General features: G+C 35.1%; 1 protein-coding gene across 2 annotated transcripts in view; it reads left to right on the top strand.

Moving 5' to 3' along the window:
- Nucleotides 1-16146, top strand: part of LOC114652878 (potassium/sodium hyperpolarization-activated cyclic nucleotide-gated channel 1) — a 360830-nt gene that overhangs the window by 252965 nt on the left and 91719 nt on the right. For both annotated transcript variants that reach the window (XM_028803184.2, XM_051928272.1), the window contains exon 5: nucleotides 11278-11424. In XM_028803184.2, coding sequence (XP_028659017.1) covers nucleotides 11278-11424 — 147 coding nt within the window. The remainder of the gene's footprint in view (nucleotides 1-11277; nucleotides 11425-16146) is intronic.

The following is a 16146-nucleotide window of genomic DNA, read 5'->3' as shown; positions in this document are numbered from 1 at the left end:
TTCTGTTGTCTGCAGACTTGAATGTTGATGCATCTATCACATCGATCCTAATAGCAGTGCTGTGATGACAATATAGTTATAGCAACCTCCAGGACTGCATTTTGCAGCAACCATTGCCACGTCTTGATGACATTGGCACAAAATGGTGCCACCCCAGAAGAAAAAATATGGTGATTAGAATTATACAGAATAATTCTTCATACTGAACCCAAAGTTCAGATTACAAATAAATGTTAAAATGGGGATCTGTGCCTCAAAAAGGCGATAATGAGACTTCACAATTGAAACGGGAGCTATAAAACATTCATATAACCAATTTTAACCACCTCAAATCATAACACAGAGATAGTTACTTATGGGTCACTGATGCAAGTACTGGAGTTCCCACAAGACTTTATTTGTTAGCAGAGAGACCTATTTTCAAATACAGGTGTCCAGTCCATTGCATAGCAATTTAAAGAAGGATTTTTTGCAGAATAACCTTAGACGTTCCCTAGCTGTTTCTCGAAAGTGAAAGCAGTAGATGGGCTTTCCACCAGTATCAAAGATCTCTTTTTCCATATGATAGTTGATAGTTGGAGTAGAATTGACAAGGATTCACTTGGAGGGAGGAAGAGAGGCTTGCAAGGGAGAAAAACAGGAGGAGTGAGCAGGCCACCCACTGCATGCTGTAGACATTTATTTAGTTACAGTCAAGGGCCAGTAAGGATTATTATTACTTAAACATTGTACCCTTCAGTTAATTATATTTTTGTTATAATAAATACCTTTCTTTTATATGTATTCTGCCTTCTTGGGTTTAATTTGGATTCAGGAACTACTTATGAGTTTCCCTTCAGGCCATATGTTAATTACTTTAGTAGCTATGGTGCAACTATGCATTGCAACAATATAGTTCTGGGTGACGCAACCAGCCATATTAGTTGGTGTTATTGCTCTTCTCTCATTGCTTAAACAATTAATATCAGACTCAATGTAACCATAGAGTACACTGTAATCATGGGTGTTTATAATATGATTACAGAGATTGTGATATCAGATATGAATGCAATTTAAAAGCATATTTTGTTAACTTTAAATTTAATACTGTTGCCCTTTCCTAAAAATCTTGCTTAATTTGATTGTATTTTTCTGTGTTTATTTTTGTTCAGCTGTCAAATCTAAGTCAACCTATGAAATAACATGTGCAAAATTTATTTTTTTATCCTTATAAGCTTCTTGCTTTTTTGTTATTTTTTAAATATTTCTAAACCATACATAAACAGTTAGCAATTTACAATTAAAATAATCTGACATGAATTCAATTAGCTTGGCTATTCCATAAATAAATTGTAATAATTCTGCTTATGAGAATTGGTTATTTTAACAATTGTAAAAGAGTGATTTTAACATATACACCCATATTCACACACATACACAGAAAGCATGGTTGAAAGAACACATTTATGTGAATTAAAATCATGCAATGCAATTCAGGTTTTCTGCTTTTCTTAGAAGAACAAAACACTTGCTGGAGGGTCAGCGCAAGAACAGAGAAACAACTGAAGCAAAGAATTCATTTTAAAAGCAGTAATTGTAAGGGGAGTCAACAATTGCAATTAAAACCTGCAGACAGTGTTGCCCTCCAGTATTGAGACTGAAGACTTGTCAAAATCCATATCAGTGTAATTAAACTATAATGTTATTAAAATGGAACATATAGTTTAATATTTTGCTTTAACAGATATTGTTCCTAGGTGGTTTTATAGTTCAGTTTTATTACATTAATCTGTCTAGAAGGGAAAACACAGATAAGCATACCTTTAACTTACAGTACACCTTTTGGTTTATGAGGAATTAAACAAAAAATGTTATCTTTCTCAGTTTGGTTTTATCTGTATCGCATGATATGAGTAAGGACTACAAGCCACTTGGTAGTGTCAGTCAGCCTAACTACTAATGCTACATGTGTCTTTGGACTATGGGACAGTTCAAAGTCTTTACAAGTTTGAATTGGATTATTGTGGTTGGAGAATAGGCAGATGAAAGTATTGATAGATAAATGGTACCTGAATGAGCAAATTACATCAAATTAAGATACTTACTGTGTTTAGATTATTTTATTAAGAGAACTATTTAAAGTCTGGTGCATCTGAATAAAAATGTAATTGTTTAACTTAGATTCTGTTAATTGCACCAGTTTTGATTGCACTAAGTTGATGAGGGTTTTTCCACCTTTCTGGTGGTAAGCTGGATAGTAAAGTAGCAATACTCATAAATTCAGCAGGAAAAGAAAGGAAGAAATGGTTACAAAAAGGTAATAAGGGAGTTGAAGAACACTTGAGAAGGAAGAGAAAAGTGACAAAACATAGCAAAAAATAACCAAGCCAAAATTCGGCTTAGAACCTGAAAGCATATGACAAACAAAAGGAGACAATTCAGTCTATCAAAATTGTTTAGCTTAGCTAAATTGCCAAGTTTGCCTAAATAGATTTATAGGGTTGTTATTCCCAAGTGGACAGGGAAGAGTAAAATTCCTACTTGTGCTAATTAACAGGCGACATTTGGCCGATTTCTGGTGCCATGATGAGTAAGTATAATACACACATACTGGTGGAGATTGAGAATGTTTCTGCTTCAACTACACAACTTGTTATTTTGTGGTAAATTTCTATTGACCAATTTTTTGATTGGTTCTGGATTCTGTCTTGAATTCTATTGCAGCATAATTTATATTAGTGCATTTTAGTACACAACCTAGAAAGACAAAGCATTCTGCTGGATCAGCTTTGAGAATTTTGTAGACCATAAATCGATGCCATCATACTGTACTGTGTGCTTCTGGGCTCAGAGCAAAAAGTGTATTCCCCATAGTTATTCAGATGTGAAAATGTTATCACAACAGGAATGCACTTTATTGCACTTTTCTGCACAGTTGGTGTTATTTTGTAGTATTCCACAGTTTTCTTGATGTAATTTAAATTAGCACCTGAATTTATCATCAAAATGTACCTGAATTTATATACTGTAACAGTGTTTGCACATAATGTGAACAGTACCTACTCTAAGAGCCATGTCTTTAATAATAATAATTCTTTACATTTATATAGCGCTTTTCTCACTACTCAAAGTGCTCTCCACACAGGGAGGACTTTCTGTCTGTTTGTCCACATGAAACAACCTGTGTCTCAGTGGACCTATTTTGTTGCAATTTGGCACATTTATTATTTAAGGAAATTTGTCGGAATATTTATATTTTTATTGAAATGTCATATCATTTTTGAAATTTTAAAATCTTTCATTTTAAAAATTTCCATTGGTAAATTTGTAAATTTGTCTATCTTAAAACAGAAAACCATTCTGTGAAACTTATGATTAATATGAATTAGTTTAATGATTTAAATTTACCTTGACAGCAGTAATTTCCACTTTTTTTTCATTTACTTGTTTGACAGATGCTCCTGATGGTAAATAGTAAAACAACTGCAGTCATGCACACTGGGTCATGTGTGGGTTGGGTATGATGACTTAGTGTTACCATATAAGGAAGTTATACTAATAATGACATCCTTTATTCAATACAGTAGCATTGATATTATCATCACTGTACATACTGTACCAGAATGCAGGGGTAGGTCTCATTATATGCTAACAGTGTGGCTTCTGCCTCCACCCCATCCCACACTTGTCTCTGGTACTGCACAACTTCTTGCATAAACCTCCAACACAGCTTCTTATTTCTTCTCCTTCTTGAAATTGTAGTGAGTAAGCAAAATGATGTTCATGTCCGTAAAAGTACTGTATAAAATGCAAGATACTTAGCTTATGTAAAAATGTATAAAAAATGGCTTGGTGACACGTAATGCTACAGTTACTAAACGTATACTCAGTATTTTCATTATACTTAAAGCAACTTCACAGCTATATTATCTAAAGTTTATAATGATTCAGTATTGCTCTTATACTGTAATTTATCAGCAAAGCTCCACAATGATCTACTATATATCATGTTCAGATCTAACAAGTGTAGATTGAGACTTCAGCACAGATTTTAAATCTCCATCGGATACTTTTTTTGAAAAATGTTATGTTTAAAGAAATTTCAACTACAATATTAGCCAAAATCCCACCACATCCAACAATAACTAACAATAGAACATGGATGTTTTCATCACTTGAGTTGGAATCAGCTGGCTATGAAAGCAATAATGTAATATGGTATTAAAAATATATTGTGTGTATACTGTAATTTCATTCTGTTAGTACTGAATATGATCCATTGTTACAAAAATATGTAATAAACAAAATTGTGATAACAAACTCTTTGATGGAATGACCAGAAAATGTGAAAATGTTTCAACTTTCAAACCAGCCAACTAAGTCTATGAATGCACCTGAATATTATACCATGTATACATTTTCTTACTTGTTACAAAATAGTATAACAATACATTATCTTATTTAATTGCTTCTGTGCATCGCTTGGAAGATAAGAATGATGCACTAAGGTAATCCCTAATTGATTTTCCAAGCTTGCTTTCTATAGGTCATTATCAGCCATTTTGAATTTGCATGTAACACAATTCACTTCTCTATACTAAATTGGATTTTGCTCAGTTTCAAATATGCTGCAGTTATTTTTTTGTTTTTGTTTTTCCTGAAAATCAGAAAATTTCACGTTTACTAAATACAGTGAATTAAAAAAATATTCAGACCCCATCTTTTTCATATTTTGCTATATTTCTGCATTGTGCTAAAATTATTTAAAAAAATTTTCCCACATCAAGCAACACTCAATGCCCCAGAATAACAAAGCAAAAATGAGATTTTGTGAATTTTTGCAAATTTATTAACAGTAAAAAACTGAAGTATCACATTGACGCAAGTATTCAGACCTTTTACTCAGTACTACATTGAAGCCCCTTTAACACAATTACAGCTTGGAGTCTTCTTCGGTATGATGCAACAACTTTATTGGTTAATTTCTGTTTACTAAAATCTCATGTTTTTATTTATTTATTCTTAAAAGGCTGGATTTTAATATTTATGCTCAATAGCACCAGCACTGAATTTTAACTATGGTGTCTTATATACTGTTGTAGCTGCGTTTTACCAAAGTTCAGCAGCTCTGACACGCAGAAATGATTCCACAGGCAAAATATCTTTATTTTTAAAAGTTTAGTTAAGTTTCAAAGTAAAACATTTCACACAAAAAAGAAAATTAAAATAGCAAAAAAGAGAAAAAAATCATGTTAAGAAAAATTCAGTTCTAAGCTTAATCTTGTTACATCTTAAGTCGTTACTATTTACTTATCATTTCTGAACCATTTCATAACGATGTTTCTGAACCATTTCTAGACGGTCAGAAAACTGTTTCTCAGTTATAGCAAGAAGGTTCTATCTCTTACTAACTTACTAGGGTGTTCCGCCCCCTGCTCGCTTCGCTCGCCAACCCCTGGTGTTGGGAATGACAAAGAGCGTGATGTATGAATGAGATATAGAATAGTGTGAAGGTGTAGATGATGCAAATATAAAGCAAACAATAAAGTGTGTGGCACAGTGTAAAGGTTTATTGGAAAATTTCTTTGTACACGCCGTTTAAGTGTAAAAGGTAATTCCAGGTCCGAACTTGTAATGTCAATGAAGATGGTTATTGTTGTGATCAGAGTCAAGTTTGTCAGAGCTTAGAAAGAGTTGTGTCTCTCCAGGAAGTAATGGAATGACTTGGGTATTTATGTTTTCCACATTAATATTTTTTGGACATAATATAGTGCGTTGTGTTAAAAGGGGCATTTGGTCTAATGAGATTGCTGTTCCAAATCTGTCTGTAACTAAGTCGTCGCAGATAAAGGCTTGAGGAATTGTAATAATATGTGGGTGAAGTCCATCTGTATTGGTGAGTGTACCATCTCCCAGTTGTAATAAGCAATTGTTATGATCTGGTTCTGGACATCGTATGTTTTTTACTAACTGTATCTTTTGAAAGCAATGCCAATTGTCTGCGTATTTTAAGGTGCACTGAACAATAGCTGAGCGCATGGCATGTGTAAGAATAGCTAAGCACTGTCTAAAATCTCCTCCTAATAAAAGTACCTTTCCTCCAAAGGGAATATTATTATTCATAAACGTTTGTAGAAGTTTATGAATGGTGTTGAGTAAGTGACTGGATGCCATTGTACATTCATCAATAATTAACATTTTTGCAAGACGGATGTCACGTGCAGTGCCACCGTTAATGTTCATAGTGGATACCGATTTGTAGGATCTAATGCAGTTGATAAAGATTTCACTTTCAGGTACATCGTTAGTTAGAAGCTTCTGTAGATATTCAGGATATGAATGTAAAGGAGGCAGTCTAATTTGACCCTTTTGACCACAACGTGTAAATGTATTACTTGTATTGCCAGTTGTTTCTTCAGGGAAGTGAACTGAATGACAATGATTGCAAATGACATTCATTAATTCGAATGAATTTTCCTGGTGTATGTTTTGCTTGTGCCGTTTGAGAGGCGCGTTTTTGCATGTGTAGTATTTGTGACGTGTTGTTTTGGAGCTGTAATCGATTTGCCTGTGCTGTGTGAGAATCCCGTTTTAGCCTTCGCTGCCTTTAACGTATGTCTGAGACGGGAGGTGTTTCGTTTTGAATCCGTGCCTGTTGCGATGCAGCACTTTGATTGATAGATTGCGTCATGTGGATCTAGGATGTAGATTTGTGCATATTTGCGTTGTTGATTTGTTTCAGGGTGCACTGTTCCAATGCGATGCAGTATTTGTGCACATATGCGAAAGCAGTATGGGCCATTGCCTTTTGGTGGCCTGATATTTACTCCGGTATATGCAAAAGCAAATGAACTATTGTAGGATCTAATGCAGTTCATAAAGTTTTTACTTTTAGGTACATCGTTAGTTAGAAGCTTTAGTTGAGCTTTGCGTTTTTGGAGCCGAGACATTTTTTCTTCTAGAAATATGGATAAGTAATAAGGAGTATTGCACTCACTGTTAATATGGAGCCTTTTCTGAGGTTGAACGGTTAATAGTGCCTTATTGTAATGAGATCCACCTATGCTGCATAGTGTGAATTGTGTTTGGTCCCGTTATCCGAGCAGTATCGTTTTGTACCTGTGATCGTGAATTCATGACTTGTTTGTTCTTGAGCGTGAGAAATATGGATAAGTAATAAGGAGGATCGCACTCACTGTTAATATGGAGACTTTTCTGCGGTTGAACGGTTAATAGTGCCTTATTGTAATGAGATCCACCTATGCTGCATAGTGTGAATTGTGTTTGGTCCCGTTATCTGATCGGTATCGTTTTGTACCTGTGATCGTGAATTCATGACTTGTTTGTTCTTGAGCGTGAGAAATATGGATAAGTAATAAGGAGGATCGCACTCACTGTTAATATGGAGCCTTTTCTGCGGTTGAACGGTTAATAGTGCCTCATTGTAATGAGATCTACCTATGCTGCATATTGTGAACATGTTGAGATGACATATGTTTAATACGGACGGTTCATTTAGAAATGGGGCTTTGTGTGTCATTTGTTATTTATGTTACTGTGGTCGTGGGTCTGAATCGTCGTTTTTGTGTACGTTTCGTGTGCTATGTCCGATGTCTGTCCCGTTTCGTGTCCAATGGGCTTTGTGTGGTGCTCTTGGCTTCTTTTTTTTTTGTGTGCTTGTGGCTTGTTGAATCCTCCTCTTTGTGTGCGTCCCGTTTCGTGTGCAATGGGATTAAATCCTCCTCTTTGTGTGTGTCCCGTCCGTTGCTTGTGTGTGTGTGGGGGGGGGGGGGGGGGGGGGGGGGGGGGTTTGCGGGCTCTTTTTTTTGTGTGCCAGGGGCTTGTTGAATCGTCCTCTTTGTGTGTGTCCCGTCCGTTGCTTGTGTTTGTGTGTGTAGGGAATGGGTTTTGCTCGTGCGGCGCTGTGTGCGTCGCCTGCGTTTGACTCCTTTTTTCTGTGCTCACTCCTTTTTTCTGTGGTCTTGTCCGCCTCTCGCGGCGCCTCATTTCTTGGGGCGCCTGCGCAGTACGTCTTTTTGCGGCTACGGCCCATGGCCGGATGTCCCAGCGTCCATCCGGTTTAGCATTCTCGGTTAGTAATGTGGATAGGGGGAAAAGACCATACCATTGTTAATGACTATGGAAGAAATTATATTCTATTCAAATTAAGCAAACATTAATATGTGTTTAACTCAAAACTTTAACTTTCTAAGATTGGCTCTTACAACTGTTAAGATCTCTTTGTTTTAGTTAATCAAAGGTCCAGTGTCTTTCTTTTACAGTTTGAGACATTATTATAGCTCTGTTTATCTTCTGGAGAGGTCATTGCCTTTCTGTTATTGTTTTATGAGAGTGCAGTTGGCTCCTAGGCTACTCGATGTGCAGATTTACCATCAAGCCCTCCAGGAATATACTTTTTTGCAACAATTGATGGTCTATTCCGTGTTTTCATGCTATAGTTTCATTTATATTGACTCCCTTTAGCAATGATGCAACCATGGATGGTTCATCACACCCATATAATTTAAGAGGTTTATGCTCTGGATGTGCTTTCTGTGTTTGACTTTGCATGTTGTGTGGAGGTGCAGAGATTGGGTTTATCTATTGTTTGAAGATAGAGTTTGTTTTAGGAATTTTGGAACATTCAGGGCCAGGGGTACAAATTCAAGAAAGTTGCTATTCTTGGTAACTTGTGTTGCAAGTGCTTTAAAGTTGGCCCCGCTACAGGAAACCAAAAAGTTGGCTGACAACATAGGCTGTTGTAATAGATGATGATTTGTTACTGCCTCTGCATCTGCAGAAAACTCAAGAATAGTGATCTTTTTTCATTACATTTTACAAGCTCAGGTATTAAGTGTGAGTTCAGGTATGCTTGAGGAATTCTGTTATGTCACAAAAGGAAATTGTTTTCTGTTCCATGTATACTCCCACACCCTATTAGTCTTCCTTTCTCCTTTCAAATCAAATTCTACTTTCAAAAGATTATAAAATCATCCTGTACATGGATACAAATGCCTTTGCAAACCCATTATTCAACAGACTCCTGACCCCAATCCAAACAGCACAGTCCCCTATTCAGTTTGCTGTTGATCCACATTTGCCTCTGTTCTAAACTTGATTGACACTCACCACCTACTTAATCTATTTGTCAATTCTTTCTTATTTTTTCCACGCAAAATCATTTGTATTCCAAGATGGCCAGTTGTTGTCTGCACTTCTGTTGAACTCAAGTCTGAAACATGCTTTACTTTCAGATCATAAGCCTGCTGTCCAATATGGCACACTTAAACCCTGATCTTTAATATTCCACCCCTTTGCATTGGTGGCTGCCCCATTTCTTTTCCATATTTGATAATTTTATTGGTTTACAGACTCATTATTATCATGTGTACAGAGTACAGTAACATTTTCATTTGTACATGCTAATCAACATGTAGCACGTTGCCATTCTCCCATGTCTTGATTAGTGAGTATAACAACTTTACCTTGGAATGTCTGTCTTCCTTAACCTGAAAAATCTCAGGACAGAATGTTACATGTTTATATTCTTTAGAATATTAAAATAGGATGTGCTGTAATAATCACTTGATGCAAGTTACATGAATGTCTATGTAATTTCCTCATGGGCACCTTCTATGTGGACATTGACATTTTGAAGAGTATGTCTTCATCCAAGCATTTCTAATATATTGTCAATGTATCTCAAAATAGCATCATGTGTTAAATAGACACTACTTTTTTCAGCTGTTACCCCATTTTTTGAGACAGTACTGCTTTGTGAGACATTCACACTGAGCTACAGATATTCTAGGCTCTTGTATCCAATCTTGCTGTTCCTTCCTCTTTTATACCTTCAACTCATATATGTTCTTAGAACTTGCAAGACCCCTATCCTGTGTGCTTCTTTCAGATCCTTTGTGCATTTTTTCTAATTAATCATCCTATTATTCAAAAGTGGTTTTTGCTCTGTATGCTGCTTTGTGCAATGAATCTTACCGTACAAGGAATTGTGCCATACAAATCTATCTGACAACATTATCTTTACTCCATGTCCTTTCCTGGAATTTTTTTTTTTCAAGAATATTGGTTCCTTGGCTAAGGGCATTAATCTTCAAAATATTCAATTCAAGATGCCCCAACTATCATGATCTTATGCCTTCTTTTTTGCCAAGTGAAAACTCCTAGATTTTTAACATATACTCTGATAGGCTCTCCAGGGTTTTTGACTTTGGTCCCTTCTCACTAATGTTCTGTCTTCTATTTTATTCACCACTTCTTCTTCTACCACAGCTGTACCCATTTTTATATGTATTTATTTTTCACCACTATTCCCCCCTTTTCTCTAGGTCTTCTACTGTATGTACTAGACTTCTCTTCATTCTGAATTTCATTAGAGCTGTTTTGTCTGGACGGGATTGCCATTGCCTCTTGTTTGATATCCACCCTCCCTCTTTCCTTTAGTTTTTGAAAATTTACTTTTTTGATCTTGTTCTTCTTGAACTTTCAGTGGTGTTGATTAACAGGTCATCTGACTTTACCATTGAATATTATGTTGCTCCTAGACCAGAGCTGGGTGTCCTGTGAGCATCATCACTGACCTTCCTTCTAATTTTTCAACCCCTCCTGCTGAATGGGCTGCACTTTCCTTCTTAGCTTAACCAGGCATTTGTCAGCCTACTTATGTCATTTCATTTCCCCATTAGTGCTGAGTTGAGGGTGGGTGCTAGTTTATTTTATATTCAGTGTTGTTATTGTTTGCCTATAAGTCATGTTTTCAGTGTTTAGAAATTATAAGCTACCTTTGTTTTTTGGTTTTATTATGTGTTAAGTCAATCTTTTCATGATGCATTGTTTCTATAGCATTTTTTCTTATTTTATTTTCATATGTTATATTTCAAAAGTGTGATCAATCCAGTTGTAATTGGGAAAGGTTTAAAGAAACTCCATTATTCTATTGATGCAAATTTAAAGACATGTCTTTGAAATCCAAAAAGATGTTCTTTGTTATATGATTTGTTTAATCACCTACAGCCTGTAGCTAGTAAGCATGATTATATGGAGAGGGGTGGCTGTTGGGGTTACAGTATTGAAAAGACTAGTGAGCTGAAAGTGGTTTTGAAGTGGGATTCATTCTCAAAACACTTATGACTCAATGGCTTAAAACAGTGAATTGTTAATACTTATTTGAAGGAGAGTTCCAGTATCACATAATGCTATAAGATATTGTTACTTTTCTCAGTATGATAAAATAATACGCATTATCAATAATAAAATTTTGTTTTAATTTCCTCTTTGCAGTATAAACAAGTGGAACAGTACATGTCCTTTCATAAACTGCCAGCTGATATGCGTCAGAAAATCCACGATTACTATGAACACCGCTATCAGGGGAAGATTTTTGATGAAGAAAATATTCTCAGTGAGCTAAATGATCCATTAAAAGAGGTAAAGTAGACACTATGGATTAATTCATTTTTTATTTTTTTTGATAAAGCAGATGAATTGATGTTAATGGCAGATAAGAGATGTGTTTCAAAATATTTGATTAAAACGTGAAATTTAAAAAGTTGACTGTTATTTTTCAAAAAAGAAAAAGATCATAATATAAAAATAGATAGCTTTAACATGACTTCATTGACCTATTTTACATTACAGGATTCAAGTAAAATGCAGCACAACAACCTCTTTACCAGAACAACTGATTCATTATTTGCTTGAAATAAACATAAACACATTCTAGCATTGCATTTAACTATGTAATTAGTAATCTCATTTTATAGTAAAGGTGACAGCAAAACAACAGCTTTTTATTTTTTTGAACTTTAGATATTTAAAATGGAATAAGCTTCTGAAATAGTTTAACAAAACCTAACAATCTCAAACCAGCTTAATCCAATTCAGAGCCCCAGGGGACCAGTTATGCTGGCAGTCATTTATGTAGCCTAGTCATGCCAATTTGGAATTGTCAATTAATCTAATCTACACAACTTTCAAAAGTGTTCAAACTCCAGCTGGAGGATGACTGGACATGGGATTTAAACCCAGTACACCATATCTGTAAGGCAGCAGCACCTAACAGTATTCTACCACAGCACAGTATTTTCAAGTTGCATAACATTTATATAAACGCTAATTTCTGCTGTTGTGCAGATCTAACATAGGTGAAAAGACAAAGACTTACTTGTTCTTTGAACTGCAAGCTATCTGTATTTTGGTAGCTACCTGTGCAGGAGACTGATAACAATAAACAACCAATTACAACAACTGAAGGACAGTTCTAAAACAAACATGGAAATAAAAACATTGCTGAAAATCTAAAATAAGGCTAATTTTCCTTTAATATCTTAAGATTTGTCATAAACTATTTTTGCATTCTGTCACTAATTAATACCCAGAAGACTCTATTTAACTGTGACACAAAGTTGACCCGACTTATGATCACCTAATCAGATTTCAAGATCATGCAGGCTATGATGACCTCCCTTGAAAAATTTTGGAGAGTCAAATGCTGTCCGTATAATGACTTTCCTGTTTTTCTGATTGTTTTATGATGTATTTTTTTAACAATAACTCCCAAAGCCTGACAAAGGTATTTGAGCCAAGGCACTATCTAAATGAAAAAATAATTTGAGAGGTGAACTCCCTTGGAAGAACCAATTTAGACAACAAAAGTCTTTTGGAAATGGAAGATGGTGTAATACATACATTGTATGAGAGAAAACAATAGAACTGTAACTGGAGGACTTAAAACAGGCAGAAACTGATACATCACAGAGCAGTTATGACAACACAAGAGTTATGAAGCCTTACAGGGGGGCAAGGTACACATTTCCTGCTGATCCCTGTTTTGCATGAATTGTTCTTTTATCTCAAAAGTTGCACAGGATGTCAGACGTTAGGATGAATTTGTGTCAAAATCTCCATACTTGTGTGTTATAAATCTTATAGACAATATTTATTTAATTTCTGCTTGATTTGTGTGTATTAAATATAACACACATGATTATGCACTGTCAAGAATAAACTGACTGCCAAATCAAAATCTGCTTCAATTTAAGGGCAAATATCATACATCTCTTTTACAAAAAATGGCAGATACATTTCAGTCTTCAATTTTCATTTCCAAATTAGTATTGGATAAATAATTTCAGAGTTAATACAATTATATAAAATGAAACAGGAAATGTGCAATGTTTTTGAAACAGAATATATTTCTCCATGTAATAAACTTAATCTATTCCCCTTTGAAATGATTAGAGAATCTTCAATCTTGCTTTAACAGTTTTTAATTAAATTGTCAGTTGCTTAGTTTTCTCAACATAACTGTTGTACATGACTTGATAAAGTAATGAGGGTGCAAGAAGGACGTCTTTGCAACAGAAAAGAATCTCTAGCAATGATTTATTATGGTCTTTACCTTTGTAAAGCAAGATTTAAATACTAAATCTTAATTTCAGAACATTTACTTAAGTACTTACTTGTTCTTCTTTTTCTTTTGGCTCTCCCATTAGGGATTGCCATAGTGGATCATCTTTTTGTATTATTGTCCACATATTAATTTGGCAAAATTTTACAGCGGATGCCCTTCCTGACGTAACCCTCCCCATTTATCCAGGCTTGGGACCGTCACGAAGAATCACACTGGTTTGTGCATCCCCTGTGGCTGGGTTGCTTAAGTAGTTACTTAAGTATGTTTTTTTCACGTTAATTTTAAAGAAATATATTACCAGACAATTGTGGTACTGGAATTATCAAAACATATGCTCTAAACAGCAAACTTGTACTCTGAGGCACGATGTTGGTCATTTAAATACGACAGACGTTCAAAAAGTTTCCACACTTTTTTTTAACTCTATTTATTAAGACTTTCAAAAACAAATGACATCACTTTTCTACATAGTCACCTTCGTTTGCGATGCAATTTTCCCAGCGTCATACCAACGTTTTAATGCTCAATTACTTCTCCCACCTTCTCTGTTTCCAATGAAAATATAAAAATGCAGAAACTTGTTGAGCATCTCTCATATTAAAAGCAATTTAAAAATTATGCAAAATGCACGTTACTGAATAACTTTCCTCTAAGCTAAACCTTAAGTTACACTCATGTGAAAAGAGTTCAAGATCAGTCATGAAAATAGTAAATAAAAAAGTTTAGCATCAATCTTCAAAAATGCTATAATGCTAGTAGTTTCAAGAAATTGATTGTGTTTTATTTAATGTGAAGAAATACATTGAAAAAAAATACAAAAAAGTCAGTCAAGTTACAAACTTCTGCAAATAAAACAAAGACAATTTTTCACATGATCAAAGAAAAGAACAAGTATAATTAAATTAATAAAATAAACATATACAAGTAAAGAAACATATATTTAACTTTGTACATGTGAAAACTGGTGAATGTTATGTAAAACGTTATGTATTAAGTTACATTAATAAATGCATCATTAAATGTGAGGGCAGATGATCACTAAAAGTGTTCCAGATGCCATCTCCTGGCTATTTCAAGCAAGCGTATGTATTTCCCAGTCAATATTCCCAATTTTAAAGTAACACCGCAAAGCCTTTATACTCACCCATCTGAAACCCACTTACTTCAATCCAAGATCTATCCCAGCAGAAGCAAGCACAGGATAGGAACTTATCCTAAAAGCACTGCTAGCCCACTGCATGGCAGAATTATTCACTCGCTATGTCAGTTCTTGGTTGGCTGTTAGTCAATAACTGGTATGAATTTGAATGTTAAATTGTGCATATTTTTTCTAAGTGTATTATTCTTGATATTATTTATCATTTTCTGTTGACACAGTTTTGTGCTTTTTTACATGTTTGCAGCCATTGAGTATTGGTATACATTTTGATTTTGATCCCTGGTATCTTCTTTTTTATCTTCTGCTCACATTACTTTTGTCCTTTTTTAGATATACATTTCTATTATCACACATGTTTGAGATGGGAACCAGAAAATATGGAGGACAGTTTACATAGCCATGGAAAAATATGCAGAATTCACAGAGGTATTGACCCAGCAGGGGTCTAAAACAAGAAATACATACTTGTGAGGCAGCAGTGTCCACCATACCATATTGCCCACAGTCATAATGAGGTGTACAGAAATTTACCAGAGTATATATGTAGATTTCTGAATTTATAATTATTTTCTTCAACATTTATATTCAACATTTTATAAGCCTTGGTATTGCTATACAAATTCTCTGTCTTTTGTTTTATATTTACCAATCATTAATTTTCATTGGTGATTCTAAATTATTCCTAGTGTGTTCTTGGTGTGTGGGTGTGTGTGATCCCTGCGGTGGGCTGGCTCCCTGCCTGGGGTTTGTTCCTGCCTTGTGCCCTGTGTTGGATGGGATTGGCTCCAGCAGACCCCCGTGACCCTGTGTTAGGATATAGCAGGTTGGACAATGACTGACTGACTGACTTGACTAATTTTCAAACATAGCAATATCTATAAATTGATAGACTGCTTCAGAAGACAGGCAGCCTGTAAACACTAAAAACATTTAAATGTCTAAAGTTAAAGAAATTAACAAAAATGTAGCATTTGTAGCATAAATAAATCTAAATATTTGTTTATTTCCATGTTCTGCATTAAGTGTGCCAAGAATTCTGCACTAGAGCATACTCTGGGTAACTTCATTAGTCTGTGTAATCTCTAGCCAAGCTTGTCAGATAACTGTTAAAGGAATGGAAGTTGCCAATTTGATTGTCTGAATGTGGTAAATGAATGCACAGTTCATTATGAAGCAATAGACTATTTTTGTAAGTGTACATATGCAGATGAAATCGGAAGAATAAATACAGCAACAGAACAGACTAAATAGCACGGAGGCTATTGCTTACTGCTGCTGCCTCATGGATTCAGTATCTTGAGTTCAAATCCTTTGACTGGTTATGGCGGTGTGCAGTTTACATGTTCTTCCTTTCTGGGTGTTTTTTCTGCAGGCACTCCAGTCTTCCTTTCACATCCCCAAAGTCATGGCAGTTCATTGGCTTTCTCAAATTAGCAGTGTGTGTGTGTGTGTGTGTGTGTGTGTGCGTGTGCATGTAAGTATGTGACTGACATGTTTTCTAGGACTACAGTATGCTTTACCTTGACTTGCACTCAGTGCTGCTAGGATGAATTTGATTAAGTGAGTTACAAAATGCTAT

This window comes from Erpetoichthys calabaricus, chromosome 5 (assembly GCF_900747795.2).
Source record: "Erpetoichthys calabaricus chromosome 5, fErpCal1.3, whole genome shotgun sequence".
Classification (NCBI taxonomy): Eukaryota; Metazoa; Chordata; class Cladistia; order Polypteriformes; family Polypteridae; genus Erpetoichthys; species Erpetoichthys calabaricus.
The sequence above is the reverse complement of the archived record's forward strand: the minus strand, read 5'-3'. Positions and strand labels throughout refer to the sequence as shown.